The sequence below is a fragment of the Mus musculus genome, chromosome 18, assembly GCF_000001635.26.
Source record: "Mus musculus strain C57BL/6J chromosome 18, GRCm38.p6 C57BL/6J".
Lineage (NCBI taxonomy): Eukaryota > Metazoa > Chordata > Mammalia > Rodentia > Muridae > Mus > Mus musculus.
In genome coordinates this window covers 75,039,429-75,064,731 of record NC_000084.6, presented here as the reverse complement: position 1 = coordinate 75,064,731, position 25,303 = coordinate 75,039,429, and the positions used below count along the sequence as shown (strand labels likewise).

The 25,303-nt window shown below is 45.4% G+C and overlaps 1 protein-coding gene across 6 annotated transcripts in view; it reads right to left on the bottom strand.

Moving 5' to 3' along the window:
• Dym (dymeclin) overlaps positions 1–25,303 on the bottom strand; it is a 268,268-nt gene that overhangs the window by 222,235 nt on the left and 20,730 nt on the right. For 5 of the 6 annotated variants that reach the window (XR_386014.4, XM_006526218.4, XM_030250594.1 and 2 more), the window contains exons 2-6: positions 21,463–21,653; positions 11,699–11,751; positions 9,358–9,451; positions 7,969–8,102; positions 1,559–1,631 (exon numbers count right to left, since the gene is read on the bottom strand). Coding sequence is in view for 4 of the 6 variants with exons in the window: in XM_006526218.4 (XP_006526281.1) it covers positions 1,559–1,631; positions 7,969–8,102; positions 9,358–9,451; positions 11,699–11,751; positions 21,463–21,602 (494 nt within the window). In the remaining 2 variants the exon portion in view is untranslated. The remainder of the gene's footprint in view (positions 1–1,558; positions 1,632–7,968; positions 8,103–9,357; positions 9,452–11,698; positions 11,752–21,462; positions 21,654–25,303) is intronic. The other variant, XM_030250593.1, reaches the window with a different exon arrangement.

The window sequence follows — 25,303 nt, the reverse complement described above, 5'->3', positions numbered from 1 at the left end:
CCAGCAGCATAAACAGCTAAGGGTTTGGCTTGTCACATGAGACGTCCAGGGTAAGGGAAGGAGAACAGCACTTGTTGACCTTGGTTCAGGGCTCAGTGACATCAAAGCAAAACCTCTAGGAGACTACTGGTCGTGGTGCCAGGATGGGTGTGCAACTCAGAAGACCTCATCTATGTTCTGGGACACAAGGAAAAAGGCTGTCAGAAGGAGAACCACACACTTCTTCATTGAGTAATGAACTTCACTGACAAGTCTCATTGGAGGACCTCCCCAATGACATCTCAAGGAACACACCTAGCTTCAAAGAACACTGGAAAGAACTCTGTCCTCCCTAAAAGTCTCAAAACAAAACCAAGAAGCTGGGGGGAAAGAGTATACTCTGTGGTCAGTTTGCTTTTTCTACCACATACACTAGATTCAACTTGCCTTTCTCAAACTCTTTACAGACCTATAGGATCTCGTCTTACCAAGCTAATGTAGTCCTCTGCCTACCATGTTAATATTACTGAAGGACTCAGTCATTCTCCCTTAACAAGAAATTCTTGTTTGATGGCAGTGTGGTTTAAATAAAAATGGGCCCCAAGCCTCAAACATATCTGAGTGCTTTGTCCCCGCTTTCTGGAACTGTTTGGGAAGGATTGGGAGCTGTGGCTTTGTTGGAGGAGGTGTGTTGCTGGGAGCGAGCTTTGAGGTTTCAAAAGCCCACACCACTTCCAGATAGCTCTCTCGACCTCATGGTTGTCTCAAAGTGAGCTCTCAGTTCCTGCTCCAAGTATCATGCCTGCCTGCCCGCCCCCCTGCCCGCCTGCCCATGGCCATGCTCCCTGCCAGGATGGCCACAGAACTCTACCAACCTCTGAAACTACGACCCCCATTAAATGTTCTGTTCTCTTTAAGTTGCTTTGCTCATGGTGTTTTGTCACAGCAACAGAAAAGCAAGCAAGTCAGGTAGACACAGTCTACAGACACCAGGCAGAATAGAAAGAATGGTATGAGTGTGCAATCCTTACACACTATACCAGAACCTACAAGCTCTTCAACACAGGGCTTGGGCAGATAGCTCAGTAGATCCTCAATTAGGATCCTCAGCACCCACAACAAATCCGAGTTTGATGGCGCAGGCCTGCAACCACAGTGCGGATCCTGAGGCTTGCTGGCCTGGCAGTATAGCCACGTCAAAGAAGTCAAGGTTCCATAAAAGAGCCTGTCTCAGAAAATATGGGGAGCTGGGCATAGTGGCACATGCCTCTAATCCCAGCACTCAGGAGGCAGAGACAGGTGGATCCTGTAAGTTCAAGGCCAGCCTGGTCTACATAGGGCATTCTAGGGTAACCAGAGTTATATGGTAAGACCCTATCTCAAAACGACAGAGAGAGTGGGAGGGGTCAGGAAAGAGAAAACAAAAAAGGGGAGAAGAGAATGAATAAGGAATTCACCCAACACTGCCTGCCCCACACCCCCCATCAAACACACACACACACACACACCCCTCTTCAGCACAGTCAATTCTCATTTTCATTACAGAATGGAGAGCAAGCCCGGCTCAGGCAGAACTTACAAGAGTGGAGTATCAGTGATTAACTGTACCAAGCTGCAGAGCAACTCTTCCAGAAGGTCTTCAGAGTCAGAACCTAGTAAGACACACAAAGGTTTGTTTTGACAAGGTAGACAATGAGGAAATTACTTAGATGTTAAGTTTTCATTTCTAATAAGAAAAATTTATTAGTACATATATTCCAACACTATTTTAACCTCTGAATAAAATCTAGATCCTGAGCAAGCCAGCACCCAGCACAGCCTTAACAACAACTTGACACAGTTTTCCTTTTGTATCGGTGTACGCGCCACAGCACACGGGTGAGAGGCAGGAGGTAACTCCGTGGAGTGGTTTTCTCCTTCTACTTTTACGTGCGTTTCAGAGTTAGAAAAACGCATGATTTGCTTAACTACCTCACTGGCTCTATTTTTGCTTTCAAGATTGGGTCTCACTGTGTAGTCCTCAACTGGCAAGCCTCCCCCAAATTCTAAGATTACAAGTATGTACTTGTAATCTTAGAGCAAGAAAGCGGGCCCTGGCCCTCACCTGCTGCAACACTCGGGAGAGCAGCCCCAGCACCTCGCCTGGGCAGAAGGGTGGAGCTGGCCCTGGTGCAAGGGTTGACAGTGAACCAGGCCAAGGGTGTGAGAGCACGAGAGCTGAAGGGCAGAGCAGCTCAGATCCTCTCAGGCCCAGATCCAGGGCTTTGAATTGGTCCACCCCAACATCTACCCCATCAATGAACTGCTAGAGAGGATGAAGGGGCTGGTCCTACAGAGCCAAAACTACAAGATTTCCATGACACAGGGCAACAACAGGACATCCAAGAGGAGTCCCAGTGAGATTCCAGTATTGATAGAGTAGCAGAAGCCAGAGGCCTGGAACCTGATCAGTGGGTCATTGCAGTGAACATGTGCAAGCAAAGAAGTGTGGACAGAAGGGAACACTGTTTCCAGACACACTGTAGCTTCCAGACACACTGTAGCTTTTTTTCTGGGGGGCAGAGGGGAGGGAGGGTGTTGCAAGGGAAGAGGGCAGGTATGAGGGAAGGGGGGAATTAGTGGAACTGGGGTACATAATGTGAAATTCACAAAGAACCAACAAAAATCATAAAAAAATAAAAATAAAAACAAACCAACAACCTTAAGGCTCCTACAGGCTAGTAACTTTCAAACTTCTCATACCTCCCACTGCTTCTTTTGATGGAATTTTATATAAAGTCAAAGATACAATTTAAAAAAAAAAAAAAAAGCTGCTTTAGCTGCTCCACCTGAAGCAAAGATATTTAGACCTATATCCCTCCCCCAAATATTCATACAACTTTGCCCTTGATCCTGATGAACCCCACAGCCCCTTGTCAATCCACAGATGCCAGAATGAATTTTGAATCCTTACAAACAAAAGCCAAAGACAAGAAGGCTTTCCTGGTCAGAGAATTGTAAGTGGCAAGGACAGGATGTGATCTGTCATCCCAACACAAGCATTTCTGTCCCAAAGCCCCCAGCTAAGGGACTCCAAACTGCTTAAGCCAGAGGATAGCCTTGTGACGTCTGGTTTGGGTTCTGGACACTCATGACATCAACTCCCTCATGAAATGATTTCCTCGGGTCATGTACAGTCTCACAGCTACCTGGCATTCTCTGTTCTCTTGCCAGCACTCCTCCAGAACACACACCTTCCATTCACTCTGCCATAGGCTGGTGTGTTTTTTCTCCTTTCCCTCCCCTCCCCCCACCTCTCTCCATTCGCCCCTCCCCATCACAGCTTACATGCTAGTGATTCCTAAATCCAAAGATTGCCTTTCAGCCTCTCACACACCATCCTGTTTTCTGTCAAACTGTCTCTCACGCACACACTCGGCAGGGCAGACTCTAGTCGGTTCACAGATTGGACAAGACGCGGGCAGTCAGAGTTCCACAGCTGCAGACTCCCATCAGCTGTCTACTGGCGTGTCCAAGATGAGTGACCATTATCTCAAACTCCGTGTTTTCAGAAATGAGTGCAATACTTCTAACACTTCTCTGGTTACCTCGTTTTAATTGTATGTGCATGAATGGTATACGGGCAGCACAGAGATCCCAGAAGAGGGAGCTTGACCCCCTCAAAGTGGTAAACTGCCATGTGAGTGCTGGGATTCAAACCTGGGTCCTCTGGAAGAGCAGCCAGTGCTCTCACCACTGAGCTGCCTCTCTAACACAACACACTTCTTTCTCATTTTCATCTTTGATGACTGCACTGGCAGCCCAATGCTAAAACCCAGACTCAGCCACCCTTCTGTAAGCAAGCACTCTCCGAGTCTTCTTGACTAAGCAGTCCGCCTCTCTGATGCAGCCTCGTTTGTTTTGTTGAGAAAGGAGCTCACTGTGTAGCCTAGGATAGTCCTGAACTGGAGTCCCTCGCACTTCAGGCTGGTGACAGACGCACACCACCTGCTGCATCCTCCTGACCCTGAAGGGCTCTCGTCGATTCTTGTTCATTACTTCATGATCTCAGTTCAGTTAAGCACACTTAGTGCATTCAAACTCACTCTTACATACCCAGTCAGCCCTCCACTTGGAGTTTATCCTCCAATTGCTGCTTGTTATTAAAAGTAGCTAACTTAACTCTCTCTCTCACTTTCTTGGCTTAGATAATTTTTATCATTTATGCTAATAATTATGTATCAAAAAAGTAGAGACCCTTACTGATCACCAGAAGCAAAGCAGTAATGAAACAAACACACACACACACTCACACATATACACACATACATATACACATTCATACACACACACACACCCCATTCATTAAAATAAATAGCTGGAGGCTGGAGAGCCGTTCTGCAGTTATAGGCTCTGGCTGTTCTGGCAGAGGACCCATGTGCAGTTTCCAGCATCCACAAGGATGCTCACACTGTCCATCACCGTCTCCAGCACCGTGTATGTACACAGTGCACATATAAACCGCAGACAAGACAGCCGGACACAGGGAATAAAAATAAATCTTTAAAAGGACAAAGTAAAAGCACTGGTAAAAAGAGAGACTTAGCCGCAGCTCCGCAGCACTCAGGACAGGGCCAGGTTCTCAATGCTGCCCAAAGTATACTGCGCCAATGACAAACGTTAAAACCTTCATCAAGGGCACTCACATACCTCCAAAACAGTTTCCGGTGCCTGAAAGCCAGAACAAACTTGTTTCTTCAAAACAGAACATGCCGTAGACATGGTGGTGCAGAGCAGCAAGCCTAGCACGTGAAAGGAAGGAAGGTAGGAAGGAAGGAAGGAAGGCAGGAAGGAAGGAAGGAAGGCAGGCAGGCAGGCAGGCAGGCAGGCAGGCAGGCAGGCAGGCAGGCAGGCAGGTACATAGGCAGACTGCATTCAAGGCCAGCCAGAACCACAATGAAGCACACACAGACAATTATACACCTATATTCAGAAAATCTTGGTGGAGTCAATGTTTCTGCTCATTTTCATTGGAGTTACTCTAAAGTATTAAATTTTTTTTAAGATTTATTTATTATTATACATAAGTACACTGTAGCTGTCTTCAGATATGCCAGAAGAGGGCATCAGATCGCTTTACGGGTGGTTGCGAGCCACCATGTGGTTGCTGGGATTTGAACTTAGGACCTTTGGAAGAGGAGTCAGTGCTCTTAACCACTGAGCCATCTCTCCAGCCCATATTAAATATTTTTAATTAGCATTCTTTTTTTTTTTTTTTTTTTTTTTTTTTTTTGGTTTTTCCCGAGACTGGGTTTCCCTGTGTAGCCCTGGCTGTCCTGGAACTCACACTGTAGACCAGGCTGGCCTCGAACTCAGAAATCCTCCTGCCTCTGCCTCCCAAGTGCTGGGATTAAAGGCATTCGCCACCACCACCTGGCTTAATTAGCATTCTAAAATGCTGTTATAAACTAATCACAAAAAGAAAAGGAAACAAACTCATTCTTTTCTAAAAACAAAACTTCTCTACGTCAATGCCCTGCAATACTTAGGATCTGTGACCTACGCCTTCCCAAGCACATCAATGCTTCTGGATGTCTGCAATTACCGTGTTCACACAGAAAAGACGCCGCCGTGTGCCAGGGGCTCTTACAGTCATGACAGAAGGATCCCTAAGTGCACTTGCTGAGTGTGTGTCCACTTAGGGTCATCAGAGAGAAGAGAGTCTCAGTGGAGCAAGCACCTCCATGACACCAAGCTATAAGGCATTTTCTCAATGACGATCAGTGGGAAAGGGCCCTGCCCCTTGTGGGTGGTGCCATCCCTGGGCTGGTGGTCCTGGGTTCTATAAGAAAGCAGGCTAAGCAAGACAGGGGAAACAGCCAGTGAGCAGCACCCCTGTTCAGTCTCAAAAAAAACAAAAGAAACTTGGAATGGTAGACAGTGCTGAAACTATTAAAGACCATGGAAACTTGAGGATAGAACAAATGAGTTTCACATCATGACATGGCTTTACATCTATGGAGGTAAGAGGTAGAAGCTCGTGGCTAAAAGGTTATATATTATATGTGAGGAGAGGCCAGATTGTTTTACAGGCAATGGCACTCGCCACAAAACGTGATGACCTGAGTTAGGTTCCCAGACCCCACAGTAGAAGGAGAAACGAACTCCTAAATGCTGTCCTCTGACCTTCACCTGCATGCCATGGCATCGTGCACACAGCCTCTCTCTCTCTCTCTCTCTCTCTCTCTCTCTCTCTCTCTCTCACACACACACACACACACACACACACACACACACACACACACAGGCGCTGGAGAGATGTCTCGGTGCTTAAGATCACTTCCAGGGAGCATAAGGAGCTGGATGCAGGGCCCCTACACATTTGTAGCAGATGTGACACTTGGTCTTCATGTGGGTCCCCTAACAATTGGAGAGGGGGCCATCTCTGACTCTGTTGCCTGCCATTGGATCTCCCTTATCTAGAATGCCTGGTAGGCCTCAGTGGGAGGCCTGCTAGGATTAGATATCCCAGGGTAGAGTGGTACCTCAGGGGGGAGTCCCCTTTTATGAGGAGAAGAGGAGGGGGCAGTGGGGAGGATGAATATGTATAGGTGGGATTGGTGGGGGAGCTGTGATTGGTGTGTAAAGTGAATTGAAATAAAATACTAATAAAGAACACTTGTTACCCTTGCAGAGAGGACCTGGACATACATCATGGCTCACAACCACCCTTAACTCCAGTTCCAGAGCATTCCATGCCTTCTTCTGCCCTTCACAGGCACCAAGTACACACATGGTACACATACATACACAGAGGCAAAACAGTCATCCACATAAAGTAAATAAATCTAAAAATGCAACAATAATAAGTAGTAAGTGGTCTGTTTGTTGGGATGACAAGGAATAGACTTTGTGATGCTTACACTGTTGTCAACATGACCAAATCTCAAATCACCCAGGAGACAGACCTCTGGGCATGCCCGTGACACAGCGTCCACATTAGAAGTGGGTGGTACCATCCCTCGGACTGAGGTACCAACCAAATCAAAGGCAAAAGCAGCCGAGCACCAGCAATGGACTCTCTGGGCTTCCTTACTGCAGATGCAAGATGACAGCTGCCTCGTACTCCTGCTGCCACCACGCCCCACCATGACGCCACGTCCCACCATGACTCAATGCACCCTCAAACTCCGCCGGGCAAAAGAAACCCGTTCTTTCCCATTCTGTCAGGTGTTTGGTTACAGCAACAAAACAAGTGATGGACAGAGACGGCAGAGGAGGAAGGCCTTTTCCTGATGGCCGCTTTAAGAAAGGAAACAGATGGTGTTGCAGGCCACCTGGAGTTGTCAAAGTCCATGCTTAACTGCTGAGTGTGTGTGTGTGTGTGTGTGTGTGTGTGTGTGTGTGTGCGCGAGTGTGTGTGAGTGTGTGTGTGTGAGTGTGTGTGTGTGTGTGTGTGTGTGTGTGTGTGTGTGTGTGTGATGAGCAGGTGTGTGTGTGTGTGTGTGTGTGTGTGTGTGTGTGTGATGAGCAGGTGTGTGTGTGTGTGTGTGTGTGTGAGTGTGTGTGTGTGTGTGTGATGAGCAGGTGTGTGTGTGTGTGTGTGTGAGTGAGTGTGTGGAGTGAGTGTGTGTGTGTGTGTGTGTGATGAGCAGGTGTGTGTGTGTGTGTGTGTGAGTGTGTGTGTGTGTGTGTGTGATGAGCAGGTGTGTGTGTGTGTGTGTGTGTGTGTGTGCGAGTGTGTGTGAGTGAGTGTGTGTGAGTGAGTGTGTGAGTGAGTGTGTGTGTGTGTGTGTGTGATGAGCAGGTGTGTGTGTGATGAGCAGGTGTGTGTGTGTGTGTGATGAGCAGGTGTGTGTGTGTGTGTGTGTGTGATGAGCAGGTGTGAGCAGCACAGGAGCCACGGTGCACACGTGGAGGTCACAGATGACTGCTGGGAGGGGGACCCTTCCTTCCCCACGAGGCCAGATCCTACTTTAATCCTAAGGTCTGCATGGACCTATTACTTACTGTAGCTGCCGGGGGACTTTTCTTCATATGTAAAATGAAGCTGCAGCTCTTCCTCAGACAGCTCACGGATGAACACTTTCAGCAAGCAGCAAATAATAAACAGAGCATTGTGTGTCTGCCAGATGAAGATGTGGCTGGAAAGGAAAGACCAGAATCACCTCACCTTCAGTAGTTCATCGTAGGCAAGGGCGGTTTGTTTCTAGTCATTGTGTCTTCCTAATGTGAGGATGGCTCTGCACGGGCTGTGGATAGGACAATGTCTGCATCTTGCAGTTACACAGAGCCAGTGGCAGCTACTGTATCTTCCCTCAGATCGAACTCTACTGAGTGAAGTCTACTGGATTAAAACGGTCACTGGCACCTGTAGGTGTAACCAGTTTGTCCTTAGCTTTATAACTGTCTCACGTGAAGGCAAAGAAAGCTAAAACTATGGTAGCATAAAGAGAACATATGCAAGTATACAATGTCACCAAAGGGGACATCTGTGGCAACACAACATCGTGCCTGTTATTTGTATTAATGACAGGACGATTTGAGATAGTTCTTCCTAAGCAAAGCAATAAACAATCTTACAGATGACACTATCTAGCTATAACAATTTTATAAGAGCCAGGAACAGCGGCCCCACCTGATATCCCAGCACCTGGAAGCTTAAAGCACCAGAGTGCCTGGTCCAGCCTGGGCTACAAAGTCAATGCTCTAGTCATAAACAATCAGACATCCACAGATCCAGTATTTAGGACATAGAGCTATAGATGTGGCATAGATGATATCAATCTAAGTCGCTATTTAAACTAGATTAGTAATCACAAGGAGAGGTAACGGGAGGGAACACCTTTTACAGAAACAACGACATCATGACAAAGGAGGGCAGATGAACATGAGCAAACAAACGTCACCATAAAACCCATTTTATGTGCTACCCAAAACAAATGAATTGATTAATTTTAAAACTGGATTAAAAATAATTATATAATTACTAATCATTTTAAAGAATATAATTTTAATAACTAACGAAAGTGCTGGAATCAAACAAATCACTGCATCTCACACCAACAATTTAAGACCTAAAATAAAAACTTCTTTTACTTTTTTTTCTCTTAATAAAGAGTATAGCCGGGCGTGGTGGTGCACGCCTTTAGTCCCAGCACTTGGGAGGCAGAGGCAGGCGGATTTCTGAGTTCAAGGCCAGCCTGGTCTACAGAGTGAGTTCCAGGACAGCCAGGGCTATACAGAGAAACCCTGTCTCGAAAAACCAAAAAAAAAAAAAAAAAAGAGTATAATTTCTCCACAGGGGTTTTCAAAAGACCACAGCCTATCCCCTGCACCAAATAAAAACGATTCCCCGTGGTGCCAAGCATGGTGCGGTGGTGCTGAGCCGTAACTTACTTCTGACACTCGGCTGAGAGCCTGAGCTCCCTGGTTCTAGATAGGAAGACCTTAGTTAGCGCAGCAAGATTTCCTGTTCGAGGGTTGTTTTCAACTGCAAGAGACAAGAAAGGCATTTAAATAGTTAATACTGAGCATATCATACCATTTATAAAATGTCACACTGAAATTGCTGACTGATCACTCTTACAGACAATTTCACGTCTAATTCTGAAAATAAGCGATAAGTGAAATGCTACCCTTAGTCTGTGCTGGGTAGCCATACGTCACCTTGACACAAGCTACAGTCATCTGAGAGGAGGGAGCCTCAATCAAGAAAATGCCTCCATAAGATGGGGTCTTAGGCAGGCCTGTAGGACATTTTCTTAATTTGTGATCAATGGAGGAGGGTCTAGGCCATTGTGGGTGATGTCATTGTTGGGCTGGTGGTCCTGGGTTCTCTAAGAAAGCAGGCTGACTAAGCCATGAGGAGCAAGGCAGTGAGCAGCACCCTCCATGGCCTCTGCATCAGCTCCTGCCTCCAGGTTCCTGCCCTGTTTGGGTTCCTGACCTGACTTCCTTTGATGAATACTGATACTGATATGCAGGCATAAGCTGAATAGAGCCTTCCCTCCCCAACTTGCTTTTGGTCATGGTGTTTCATCACAGCAAAAGAACAGTGACTAAGAGATAGTCGTAGTTACAAATATTCCATTTATTCACAAAGCAAACCGTAGAAGAAAGTGCAACCTCAAGTGAGGGAATCACCAATATGACTAGGATGTTTCACACTCTTTTTAAATTTTAAAATGTATTGCTTTATTTTATATATGGATGTGTAGCATGCACATATATCTTTCCAACATGTGCATACCTGAGAAGATCAGAAGGCGACATAGGATCCTCTGTAACTGAAACTATAGATCATTGTAAGCTGCCTTGTGGGTGCTGGGAATTGAGCCCCGGTTCTCTAGAAGAGCAGCTAGTACTCTTAACCACAGAGCCATCTCTCCAGTTCATTTTACATATTTCTATCTATAGGTTGTTACTTTCTCAAGGACAGATATCTACTGGCTCAAATTCTTAGCTATAAGGAAATTATTGGACGTAACAAACTGGACGTCAAAATCATCCATAAAACGTATTATACACTGTGGCAAATCTCTCAAGCTCAAAAGCTAAGAGTTCGACAGAAGAAAGAGACTGTTTAGTCCAAAATTCACTTTTACTGATGAAAAAAGCGCACAGGATTTACGTGTTGGGTGCAAAGTTCAAACCAAGGCAGCAACAAGTGCACAGTCACTTTCTTGGCCAAGGATTTCCAGTGTAAACATAGATGCATGGACGTTGTTGAACCAGAAACTCCAACACTGAAGAACACTGGCCTGAGCTGTCAGAGCTCATTCCATGCAGTAATGAGAACTGTGTATCTATGTAAGCTTTATTTTTATGTATGTGAGTACACTGCAGCTGTCTTCGGACACACCAGAAGAATGCTTAGGATCCCATTACAGATGGTTGTGAGCCACCATGTGGTTGCTGGGAATTGAACTCAGAACCTCTGGAAGAGCAGTCAGTGCTCATAAAAGCTGAGCCATCTCTCCAGCCCCTGAGTGAGTGTCTTGACACATGTTGAAGAGTGTCCAAGATGGAGTTCTTCAGAATATACTTTTAAAAATTAATGCAAGTCTGCTGTGGTGGTTTGAAAAGGTTTGGCCCCATAAATTCATGTGTTTGAATGCTTGGCCACTATTATGAAGTGTGGCCTTGTTGGAACAGAGGGAGTAAGTCGGTGCAGGAGGGCATTGAGGTCTCCTATACTCAAGCTCCACCCAGTATGGACTCAGAGCCTCCTCCTGGTTGCAGTGGAAGACAGTCTCCTCCTACTGTCTGTGGATCAATATGTAGAAGAACTCTCAGCTCCTCCTGCACCATGCCTGACTGGATGCTGCCATGCTCCTGTCTTGAAGATAATGGACTGAACCTCTGAAACTGTAAGCCAGCTCCAATGAAATGTTGTCCCTTCTAAGGGACCTTGCCTTGGTTATGTGATCTCTTCACAGCAATAAAACCCTAACTAAGACATCTGCAGATACATACTGTAAGAGAATATACAAGGGAAGCCAGTGTAGGCCCCATGCCTGAAATCCCAGGAGGGTCCACTAATACCGCTACAAAGAGAGACAAGGCACACTGACAAACCTGTACAAAGCACCAATGAGTTCATGTAACAAATAATTACCATCATCACCATCATAACCAAGAATGCTACTAGATTAATTCAACTCATATTATTATACTATTAAAAATTTTAACAGAAAATCTTAGAAACTGCCTGTTTTTCTCTCCCTTCCCACCTTACCCAAAGACTTGCAAACTGAAATGGTTGCCTCTTCCAATAGCTTCAACTCAGAACTGTAAAGACAAAAGGAATGAAAAGTACTTTAGAATGCAATACTAAATATGCACACACTAACAGGATGCACCCATAGGAAACATAAATCAGAGCAAGAATATGGTTAACAAGGAAGACAATAAAATTAGCAATATAAAGAAAGTTGCACGGCCTGAGCTACAGTGCAGACCCTGCCTCAATTCAGTTTTCAGTGTAGTTAGGAAATGTACTCTAATTCACAGGAGAGTAGAGAGGAGCTTGGGGAGCCCTATCTTTCAGCACCCGGGTAGGGTAATCCATAACAGAACAAGCCACAGGCCCATCATGCCCTTATTGAGAGAAGTGATGTTATGCTTAGGAGACATGGGAAGTATGGCTCTCAATACTGTCAAATAGTTAAGCAAAAGGCAGGAATGGTGTTAAATACCTGTCATTACCAGCATTCAGGCTGGAAGATTGCCATGAGTTCAAGGCCAACCTGTACAACATGTGCTGAACAGTGAATTAAGTACAGCCTGGGCTACATTGTAGACCCTGTCTCAAACAACAACAACAAAAAAAAAAAAAATGAAAATGAAAAAAGAGCAAGAAAAGAAAGCATACACATGCAAGCTTCAGTGCTTCAGAGACACAGAAAAGCACAAAGGCATGGTGAGACACACCGTGACTACCACAGCTCTGGGAGGCAGAGGCAGGGGGATCGCTAGGAGTTTGAGGTCAGCCTGGCCTACAAAACAAGCTCCAGGCCAGCCAGAGCAACATAGTAAGAACTCATGCCCTCCCCCCACCCAAAACAAAACAAAACAAAATAACAAATAAACAAAACATAGTAGCCAAAAGGCTGTTTGTCTGTTTGTAAACTCAAAAGTAAAAAGAACCCCAAACATCTAACTTGAAAAGGCTGGGCAGTGATGGCGTCTCTGTAACTTCAAGGCCAATCTGCTCTATATAGGGAGCACCAGGACAGCCAGGGCTATGTAGACGCAGCTCAAAAAACCAGGGGTTGGGGGCACAGAAAGAGAAATGGGTCCAAGGTTAAGAGCAACAGCTGCTCTTACAAAAGAGCATCCACATGTAGGCCATCTATAACTGCAGTTCCAGGGACTCTATACCCTCTTCTGACTGCCACAGGCACCAGGCACACATACATACAAGTATGTAAATACTACCATGCTTACAATAACTCTTTTGCTTACTCATTTGTTTTGAAACTGGGTCTCCCGCCACCGTCTTCACAGAAGTCTGCCGCTCTCTGCCACCCTAGTGCTGGATTGAAAGTGAGCACAACCACAGCCAGCTTTGTTCCTTAATGGGAAGCAGGCAGCGGCTGGATGTGCTGACACATGCCTTTAATCCTGCACTTGGGAGATTGGCAGAGCTCTCTGAGTTCAAGGCCAGCTTGTCTATAGTTCCTAGACAACCAAGGTGGCATGGTGAATGAGACCTCAATCAAATTACAAACGGGAATTCAGAGACATGGCAGGCACAGAGCCCCACCATGTTTAGGACATGGAGGTTGATCAACGTGGTCATCTGCACAAGCTGTAAACTAGTGATCTTAACCCTCTCTCTGGCCACCAGGTCACACAAGGGCAGGAGACTGCAGGGCAGGATGTCCAGTACTCCTGGAGCTGGCATTACAGGTGCTTGTGATCAAGCTGATACAGGTGCTGAGAGTCACTCTCTGGTCCTCTAGAGAAGAACAAGTGTTCTTAATGGCTGAGCCATCTCTCCAGCCCCAAGAATGTATCCTTCCAAGTGGTTTAACTTCCTTGTCAGAATGACCCCGCCTCCTGGAAAGCTGCTCTCTGCGGCTAGCCAGGCAGCAAGCACCAGCCTTTCTGTGGTGAGGCCCTCGAAGCCTTTCTCTCTGTACCCATCTCAGCAGTCACTTCCGGCAAAGGCATCCTCAGCCCCCACATTCATGTTCCATGAAAGCAGGGCAAGTGCAACAAGGGAACTTTATGGCTAGGGTCACCACAACATGGACAACTGTAAGGGTCGCAGCAGAGAAAGGCTGGGAGCCACTGCTGTACAGAAACTCACCCAGGCACATTGACTGCCGAGTTAGCTTCTTTCCTCTCACCCATCCACTTCCCAGTTTCCTACACTTCCAGGGCATTTAAGAATCAGGTGCTTGCTCGCTCACTCGCCCAGCTGCCTGACTTGGAGCCACGGTGAGGTAGAGCAGCTAAGCCGGCCAGCCAACCACTGCTGCAGCAGTCACAGGCACCCAGCCCCTAAGCAGAGGTGCTCAGCTGTTCTGGCAGGAGACAACAAAGGACAAAGCCTTTGCAGTAAATACAAGTCAAACGGCACTGCACGACCATGCCAACGCTCCCGAGACAATCATAGTCAGAGACCAAAAGTTTCTCAACAGACTGGGGCACTGGAAACACGCCGAAAGGGACAAGAGGCAGCAAATGCTAACTCAGATCAAATAAAGGACACCACACAGAATACTTCAGACTACAGCAACTCCACATCTGCAGGACATTAAAGATGGTTAAAATTCATAATCGCATAATCAAACCTTTGCTCCCAAGCCAACCTCTATTAAACAACCACCAGGGTCCTGAAGCAATCCTTGTCTGGTGCCACATCGGGCACCTTCCTGGATCTGGCCACTCTGTCAGTCCCTGACAGCAGCAGTTACAGAAAGAAACAGTCACAGAGGAGACAATCTTGCTATCTGTGGTGCCATCCCAACACACAACAAAACTGAAGAGACTGGAGGAGATGACAGAAAGCACTCCTTGCTCCCCCCCCACCCCCACAACTCTCCTTACAGGGTTGTGACCTCCACAGGCATCAGGCACACATGAGGTGCACATACATACATGCGCTACACATATATGCATGCAGGCAAAGCACTCATACCCATAAAATAAAAGTACATTTGAAAGTTCCTTTTTAAAACAAGAAAAATGTAGCATGCATGTAGCATGTTATAAAAAATTCTACCAAGCTGGGTGATGGGGGGCACACACCTTTAATCCCAGCACTCTAGAGCCAGAGGCAGGCAGATCTCTGAATTCTAGGCCAGCCTTGTCTATAGAGTGAGTTTCAGGACAGCCAGCGCTACTCAGCAAAACCTGTCTCAAAATACAAAAACTAAATATATCTAGGTCATAATTACAATCGCACAAAACAATGTGAATGATTAGAAATTAAAACCAATCTAAATATGACAAGGAAAATGGCAGCTGAAACATGACTGACTGCTATGGAACTATGAGCCCCAGTGTATTCAGACAGCAAACCTGGAAAGTACATATGTTCTTTCACTCACAGCTCCCAGTAATTCAGACTGGCTGTATTTTACTTTTTAGGCACACCAGTTTCATACTCGAATGGTAAAAGATGACGATTTCATAGTTCACACCTTCTAGAGAAAACAGACATGCCAAAAGCTGTTGGGGGAAAATTACAAAAGAATTCTGAACATAGATTTGTTAAACAAACCACAATTAGGAGGCTTACAAAACAATACTAAAAATGTCTTTGTCCCTTTCACTGAAAATTATCACAGAATGTCTTCAAAATTGACAGTTTACACTAATGTCGTTCTGGGCCTACTACATACCAACTCTAACAAGTCTGCAATCTTTGTCAGTTTAGGGCAAGTAGGTAAATCAAGTGGCCATTCAGAAAGCCAGAGGCATTTCTGAAGACTTCCCCCTTACGTCAGCAAAGAGGGAATTACAGAAACCAATCACAAAACTTACAAGAATTAGCCCATTCAGTGGTCAAAGTGCAGGAAGGTTAACACTTTAAAAGAACCTATTCATAGTAAAATTTTAAAGGATAAAGCTGCATATAAATTTATTGCAGAAAATTTTAACACATCAGGCAGAACCAAAAGGGTGCCTATATTTGTGTGACTCACAATCTACATGCTACCATTCAACCGCCCAAACCAAAGTCCCGGAACTATTACATGGTCAAAACTACAGCAACTGCCACACTGGGTAAGACAGGAAAACAGGACAAATCAATGGCTTTAAAATTCAGATCTCAAAGCTGCTGAGAAAGCAACCAAGGAGCAAGGATCTTCTTGGCCCCTACTTCAGCAGTGCGACAATGTTTCTTCTGGTCAGATACTCTTGAGCTAATTCGGGGCAAGTCTCTTTTCTGTTTCTCAAGTGAGGAAACACATTTAGAATTGAAGTTCACTCAGCCAACTAACCCTAGTCAGGGAAGACAGACTCCCCTCCAGCAAGGTAAAAATACTGAACAAGCCACTTTTCCCTTGCAGGCAGGCCTGCCAATAGTGACATTCAAGCGCAGGGTGTCTGTGGGAGAGGACAAGTGTGAACTGGGAGCGATGGGTACCTCAGCATCCTTTTCTTGAGGCACTGCCTCATTTACAGTGCGGCTCTCTGGGCATCATTTGAAGCTCAGTTTGATGAGTTTACACTTCCCAGAGGAGAGAGTTGCACATGGCCATCACCGTAATTCATCTCTGGACAGACAGACAGACAGACAGACACACACACACACACACACACACACACACACCTGGGTTACATCTGGCCCTTCCCAGGTAGGTACTCACTGACTATGTACAGCGTCCTATACTAGGGCTCAGAGCTGAGAGACACGAGAACAGTAACAGATGTGAAAACTAACTGGAAAGAGAGATGACAATTAGTCTAGCTCTGGGAAATGAGAAAGACTTCATAAATACTAATAAATTAACAATGTCTACATTACCAAGGCCTCTTAGCAAAATGTTCTTATTTGTTATAATACAAGGAAAATCCCTGAGAGAAAAACTGAAGTGGTTAATTGGAACTCAACAATGCTAAGAAGAAATAAAACCTCTATTGTAACAAAGTGAAGTTTTGTGCCAATGACGAATGGCTGGATGACATGACTCAGCAGTACAGGATACCCAGGCGAGCAAACTACCAGACAGAGAGGCAGAGGGTCCCAGGAAGGTGCAGTGAGGGAAGTTGGTATTATTTAATGGGCAAGGCACTTCTGTCTCATATGGAAGAAAAGTCCTGGAAATAGAGACTGGGGATAGTTATACAAATACAGTGATTCAAAAAAAATTATGTAACAGTAATATACAACATCAGATTTTTGTTAAAAAAAATTGATAGTATGTGGTATTTTAAATAGATATGACTACTTTAACTTTTGTTTATGCATTTTATAACTTTCCTATAATCACAGATTACTTAAATGTTTTTAAAAATTATTTTACTGGTAAAAATCGGTCTTAAAGAAGTCATCTACTTACACAATGAGAAATACATAACAACCTGGCTATAAGGAAATTTATCAGACTTCTATTTTTATTAATGAAAAATGAGAAGCCAGTGATGTGGTCAACATTAAATAATGTAAGGCTATTCATTAGGCAGCCTAGCCCACTGAGCAGGGAAAGACTGTAAGTGTAAAGAATGCGATGAAAGCATTTTAATGGACATGAAAAACACACACAGCCCGTGAACTTGACTGCTATTAAACATTTTTCCCTTTCTTAGGCTCCCCTGCAAATGTATGTGAGGGTTTAGACCTGAGCATGCAGTCCGGTCAGAGCTGCCGTTCTGCCTTATCTCAGCACCATCTAGTGCCCAGTGTGTAGAACAGTTCTCATGACGCAGTAAAGGCTGCCTTCAGGACAGCGGCTGTAGGAAGGCAGCAGACGCAGCAGGCAACCGCACTCCAGCACGGTCTGTGCTCAGGTTCTAAACAGCTCACCAACTAGCTCCCAACAATCACGTGACCAACCGGTACGAAGGCTCGTGCCTGCGATCCCAACTCTTGGAAGGCTAAAGCAGGAGGATCGAGAGTTTTGGGCCAACCTGGGCTACATAGCAAGACCCTTTGTTTAAGAAAAGAAAGAAGGAAGAAGGAAGGAGAGAGGGAGTGAAGGAGAGAAGTGAGGGAAAGAGGGAGGGAGGAGAGATGGAAGGACGTCAGTCAGTCTCATGGCTGAAAACTAATTCTATCTATGTTCATTCTTCAGTTTCCACTTTTAAGTCAGTCCTTGCTATTCTGACCTAAGAGTAACTTCCTTAAAGAAAAGGAGTATGTGGCCTGCCAAACTCTACCTATAGCAGTGTTCTCATCCTGTGGGTCGAGACCCCATCAGGGGTCCAAGGACCCTTTTCCGAGGGTCGCATATCAGTTATTTACATTACGGTTCACAATGGTGGCAAAATTAAAGTTATGATGTAGCAACAAAAGTAACTTTATGGTTTGGGTCACCAGAGCATGCATTAGGAAGGCTGAGAGCCACTGCCCTATGTGACTGTATTTCACCAAATCCATCCAACAAGAGCCCACTGGGTCCTGGCTCCCTCAGCTTTCTAACAGGTGACAAAAGCAAGCACCAGGTGATGGCCACAGCTGCTCTGCCCCAATCAGGACTCAGTCTCCCTTCCCAGACCACTTCCTGCCTGAGCAGCCTAATCAGGTCCCTGTGAAAGACCAGGAAATCACCAGGAAGCACTTCCAGCATTCCCTGACAACAGCCAAGCCTGCCACACTGCCTCTCCTCTCAACACAACTGACAGGTTAATATAAGCGGTTTTCTCAAAATGGCCTCATATTACAAGAACCCACTCCTGCCCACTTGTGTGACATCACTCACTGCTATACTAAATGAAAACATAAGACTCTGAAAACAACCCAATGAGCACAACAGCCCAATGACTAATTGACTTAATCTACCATTAAATGCTTTGCCCACCAAAAGGAGTGGTAGGGCTTAATAATATACAGAGGGCTCTTCAAGATATAATCAACTCAAAACATGGTCGAGCGACCTTTAATTAGTAGGCAGAGGAAGGAGGATATCTATGAGCTGGAGGCTAGCCTGGTCTACAGAGCGAGTTCCGGGACTGCCAAGGCTAGACTACAAGAAACTGTCATGAAAAAAAAAACAAAAAAAAAACAAAAAAAAACAAAGAAGGAAAACAGTACGTAGGATTCATGCTATTTTGGTCAAGTTAGGATGATATATGTTTACATATGCATAAGATAGCATTCAGAAGTATATTTGAGCAAAGGGAAAACGGTCACCTCTGGGAACAGAGTCTGGGGAGAGACTCAGGCAGAGAAGGGACAGAGGGAGGCAAGCACAGCTTTATAACTTTCATGTCCTTTGGAGTCTAAACCACAAAAATGTATATTTTAGGGAAAAAAAAGAAGTAAAATTCTCACTTTTTATTTCCAACCACAGACATCATGGTCAACACTGGGAGGGCCCTTGCCTTTCTTCCTGTTAGGAATGTCCAACCTTTACAAAACAGCCATCTATAACTAAGGCACAAAAAAGCAAAACCCAAGACCCCATACTCAGCTAAGCTCGTAACTTTGCCTTGGGCCACACTGATAATCATCTTCCAACCCACGAGGCCTACATCACATCCCTGCACACATCCTCCAACCCACGCGGCCCGTGGCCTATTTAAACTCTTTGAGAGGACAGGGCACCACCTTCCTAGTTCACCCTAAAGGCCTGAGAAACAGACAAACAGTACAGCAAAACACACCAAGAGCACTCTGGTCCTGTAGCTCTAAACAATGACCACGGCGCACACGTTGTGAACATGGCCCACACACACACACTTCCACACCAGCATATTCAGATACCTACAAACCAAAATATGGTAAATACTGATTTATTCTGCATTTTACCACCATTACGTACTTTAGAAACTTGTATAAAATCAACCACAGTTTATAAAGATGTTGCTAAGAAAAACGAAAAGGGAGCTGAGGAGACGGTTCAGTCAATAAAGGCTTACTTGAGGATGTTGGTCCATCACAGTCATTATCTGACAGGAGTTGTGGCATGCTCCTTCAATCCCAGCCCTGGGGAGGTGGGGCCAGGTGGAGCCCTGAGACTCAGCAGTCGGCCAGCCTTGCCTAAGCCACAAGTTCAAGCTACACAAGAGACCCTGTCTCCAAAACCAAATAAGATAGATGGCACCTGAGGAATGACTCCAAAGGCTGACCCTCTGTCTGACCTCTACACTCATGAGCACACACACCCATCAACTGGCTAGACTGGCTGACCAAGCTCTGGGGTCCTGCCTCACAGGAGAGTTACAGGTGCAAATGGTCACGGCCATGGTTTGGTTCTTTGAGACAGAGCCTTACTATGCAATCCTGGCTGGCCTGAAACTCACTAGGTCCAGTCTGGCTACACAGGTACCACCACACCCAGAAGATTTTTGTCCTTGTATTAACATGGGTGCTGGGGACCCAAACCTAAGTTCTCACACATGCAGGGAAGGTACTAGGTCTTCTACAAGAGCAGTAAGCATTCTTCACCACTGAGCACCCCTCCAGCCCCATATTGTTTTGGGGTTTTCTTTTGAGACAAGGTCTTACTGTATAACCCAGGCTGTACAGACCCTAGCAATCGACCTACCTCTGTTTCAGTAATTTACTTCAAAATGTTAAAAAAAAAAAAAAAAGACAGAGAAACCAGGCATGGTGATACACATCTGTGAACCCAGCAGTGGGGAAGCAGAGGCAGGAAGATCGGGAGTTTAAGGTCACTCACTAGCTGCTACATACATGGAGAATTTGGAGACAGCCTGTGCTACATGAGACCCTGCCTTAAACAAACAAACAAAAAAACAAATAAACAGTCAAGGTTTCATAATGAGACCCTGTCTCAAAAAATTAAAAGCTCCACCCACACAGAATTAACAGAAATGCCCTTTACTGATGAATGACAGAGAAGATGTACAGTCACAGAGTCTGAGCAACAAAAAGGCATGAGAAGCATGTGGTCCGTACTCAGGACCATTTGGAAAAGATGCAGGCCACAAAAGACCACGATTCCATTTAGAAACAGCTAGAACTCTCAAGCTTGCTAATGCTGGGGAGAGGGGAAGGAGAAAGAGGAAGTGACTCCTGCGGGGCACAGGATGGAGTCCCTTCAGATGATCACCTGAAACTGTCCCAGTGTTGCATAACTCAAAGACTGTAAACAAAGTTACAACAGGGAAAGGATGTGTGGCTCACAGTGGGGAAAAAAAAAATCAGTTTCTACTGTGGTTATAAAGTTACCACAAATACAGAGGTGTAAAACAATCAAACTCTATTATGGGGCATTTGCGCAGGATAGACGCCTAACAACATTTCCCCAAACAGAAACCAGAAAGTCATCAAATAACAAAAAGTCAGACACGCAAGGAAAAGAAACCCTTTCCCTGACCTTCCCAGCTCCCATAAACTGCTCCTGTATCAAGGTTCATCATTCCACTTCAACAAAGTCATAGTAGAGATAAATTTGTATGCATGTAAAATAATATACTTGGTACTATGAGCTAACAAAACATTAGAAAGTCTAAATATTCATAAATAGGAAGCTGATTAAATGTGTTTAAAGGCTACTCTGTAGGCATTAGAAATAAAGCTATGACCTAAATGGTTATATATACAAAACATATTTTACTTAACCCGAGGAGAAGGGAAGTATAATTTTATCGTTTGTATGTAAACAAACTTGTAAGACTAAACGGGCTGTGCGGAAATAACTTCACGCTACCTCTGAAGATACAGAAGAGCTGCCGCTGGCAAAAGTTGCCAGATAAAGGAGACAGAGCCGGAAGACCAAACCCCATTTCCTACCTTCTGGATTTTCTACTGACACACACGGCAACCAGAGTAAAAGCCCACTGGGAGGCGGCATATTGATAGCACAGCCCCCGTGGCCTTCGATCAGAAGTTTCAGGCTCCAGGAAGTGTCTTACCTGCTGGTTGGTGCGGGGAAAGAAAATGAAAAGAGCTGATTCCAGAAGGGGTCGTTTTCAGATATAGACTCGGGGCCTGACAGCTTTTTTAAGTACTCGTTTTTCGGAAGATCACTGATCTTGCTGCTGTTCGATCCCATCTTCTACGTGGTAGGCAGCTCGTCCTCACACGGGCATTTCCACAAGACAACCTATGAAAAAATGGAAAGGCTATTCAAATTGTTCAAATAAACATCACACTGTTTGTAGCATTGAGCTAGACATAGAAAACTGCACCTCCTCTAAAGGCACACTTGCAAATACACTGGACCTCAGGTACAAATTCCCAAGGGAGGAAATCTATCTGAGCTGATAAACACACAAACGTGTCAGTCACTGCATACACCTTACGTTAGGATGAACGTAACTGCGGATGGAGAGGCACTGAGCTTATGAGCACTCGCTGCTCCAGTCTAAGTGCCAGGGTTCGATCCCAGCACCCATGCATGGCAAGGCCATCCTCTGGTACATGTGCAGCTGGAGCCATGTGTACTCCTTTGTTGATGGCTTAGTCCCTGGGAGTTCTGGGGGGACTTGGTTGATACTGTTGTTCTTCCTGTGGGGTTGCAATCCCCTTCAACTCCTATGCACCAGGCTTCCGTTCATGACAGTAACAGACTGAACCTCTGAAACTGTAAGGCAACCCCAATTAAGCGTTTTCCTTTGCTCGAGATCACCAATAGAGGAGTTAGAGAAAGGACCATAGGAGTTGAAGGGGATTGCAACAATGGGAGGAGAGGTCCTTGGTCCTCTGAAGTCTCAGTAGATGCCCCAGTGTAGGGTAACTGAAAGCGGGGAGGTGACAGTGGGTGAGTGGGTGGGTGGGTGGAGGAACACCCTCATAGAAGTAGGGGAGGGAGGATGGGATGGGGGCTTCTGGGGGGGGGCTGGAAAAGGGATAACATTTGAAATGTAAATAAAGAAAATATCCAATAAAAAGAAAAAAGTTATATTACAGAAAGAAAGAAAAAAAAAAAAGAAAGGAACGTTTCCTTAGTAAAGAAGAATTACTGTGGTCATGGTGTCTCTTCGCAGCAATTAAACCCTAACTAGGACAATACCACTCTCAGAAACAGTCAGATCCAACTGTGTACAAAATCAGTAATTCTGGCTGAAATCAGGAGCAGCCCCAAGAACTGTGTGCTGCTGACATCTGTCACTCAACATGGAAGAAGACATGTTCTTCTCAAGGTCTGTTTCCAGCATAGAGAACACACTCTATATGATAAAACACACTTTTAAGAAATTTTAAAAAATACAAATGCTAGCCAGGTGGTGGTGGCCCATGCCTTTAGCCCCAGCACTCACGAGAGAGGCAGGAGGATCTCTGTGAGTTGGAGGTCAGCCTGGTCTAAAGAACAAGTTCCAAGACAGCAAAGCTACAAAGAGAAACCCTGTCTTGGGAAAGGGGGATGTATACAAATGGCCTTTACATGTTCCAATCAACAAGACAAACAAGGCAGAGCCATGAGAACATGCTGAGCTCATAGACAATGCAAGCCAGGGATCATAAAGTCATCCACTGGCATCACAGAAAAGAAACGTACTCAAGGGAGCTGTTTGAAACTAGGGAGACAAAGGGGCTGTAAGCGCCAACACCTTATGTGAACTTTGAACCCAGATTTGGAAAAACAAAGAAAAAAATGGAAGGGGAAAAAAAGAAAGCACACTTTACACAAATGAGAAATACGGACTTGGTTAGATGATGTACATGCGCTGACTCAGCAGGAAGATGACATCCCATATGTGGCTCCCCCTTCTGGGATTAAAAAGTCATTACATCTGCAACTAATTTTCAAACAGGAGTGCACTTTAACTAGTACAAAATAAAGATGAGAACAGGTAGTGTTTATTGTGGTAGTCTACTATTCTGCCTTTGAAACTTAGTAAAAATAATGTTAACAAACAAGTAAAAAGTCTTACCAAATAAGTTAAAAACTACATATAGATACAACACTGAAAAAAATAACAGGCCTGAGCCAGCAGCTCAGTAGTAGAGAACTGCTAGTCATATAACACACACACACACACACACACACACACACTCTCTCTCTCTCTCTCTCTCACACACACACACTCTCTCACACACACACTCTCTCACACACACACTCTCTCTCACACACACACACTCTCACACACACACTCTCTCTTTCTCTCTCTCTCACACACACACTCTCTTTCTCTCTCTCTCACACACACACACTCTTTCTCACACACACTCTTTCTCACACACACTCTCTCTCACACACACACTCTCTCTCTCTCACACACATACTCTCTCTCACACACACTCACACTCACTCACACACACACTCACTCATACTCACACCAGCATTTGGGAGTCTCGGGCAGGAGGAGGGCCAGAGCTAGCTTGAGGTACATACCAAGCCCCACACGCACTCCCCAAAAGATAAAACAACGCTAATGGAAAACAGTTCATTTTCAGGAAATAAGTTTTGTGCCTTGTTGTTTGCTATATGTGATCAAATGTCAATAAACTACACAAACACACACGGGGGGGGGGGGGCAAGAAATACAAATATCTTACTATGGTCTGTGGTCTACTACACTGTGCCAGTATAATTCCCTGACTTTGATAAAGAGATGGATAAGAGGGAGCCAGGAGAGCCTGCCACTGCTTTGTGGTCCTTCACTCTCATCCACTCCCCTGTGACTGGTGCAAACACCTTAGCCTGAGCTCCCTTCCTGGCTGGTGCAGCAGCTGCTGACCTCAAGCCTGAGCCGGCAAGAGATCCTCCTCCGCGTCGCCTCCTGGCGTTGAGGCCTTAGGTCCAAGAAAAAGGCCTTCCGAGGTTGTGCAAGCCAGCTCAGTTGTTTACAGTACTTGTTGCTCTTAGCATGGCCCAGGGTTCCAGACGGCGGCTCACGGTCATACCTAACTCCAGTTCCAGGAGATCCCTCCCAATCCCTGGCCTCCTCAGGCACCACACACGGTACATACATATGGTCCACACACATGCATGGCATATAAAAATCACTCACACACGAATCTCTAAGATCAATATGAAGAGGCTGGCCTAGAAGTTGCTCTATCGCTTAAGCTGGCCTCAGCCTACACTCCTGCCTTAGCCTCACAAATGCAGAGATAACAGGTGTGCAACACCATGCCTGGACTCAAGTGGGGTTTTGCATGTGTGTTTGCATGTGCGTGGGGGGGAGGGGGTGCTATTGTTTTGGATTTTTTTTTGTTTCTATGTGGGTTTTTATTTATGTGTATAGGACTTTTGCCTGCATGTATGTCCTGTGCTCCACATTCATGTAGCACTTGAAGAAGCTACATGAGGAGGGTGTTGGATCCCCTGAAACTGGGGTTTAAGCTGAGCCACTTCTCCAGCCTCTTCTTGTTTGCATTTTAAAGAGGATCTTACATAGTCCAGGCTGACCTTAAACCTTCTGTGTAGCCAAAGATGATCTGATCTTCCTACTTCTACGTCCCAAGCGCTGGAATCTCAGGGCTGCACTGCCACTCAACTTTCAGGTGGCCAAGTCTGCTCACTTCTGACCTTCCTATTAGTGACATGTCTAAGCTGGGAACACAAAATGAGGGGACAGCAGCAGGACAGGGGTGACAGCCACTGCAGCAATTAACAAGAGAAGTTCAGAGAGTAGCTGGGCCAAAGACAGGACACGGAGAGGCTCCCAAGAGCTGAAGCCAGGAGATATGTCCTAGTCCATGGAAAGGTTTCTAGGAGCTGCCAAACCTGAAGGTTAAGGGTCTGAGCTACCTTGGGCCTGTAAGCTACACTACCGTGTCATAGGCTGAGGAGCCCAAGAGCTGTAA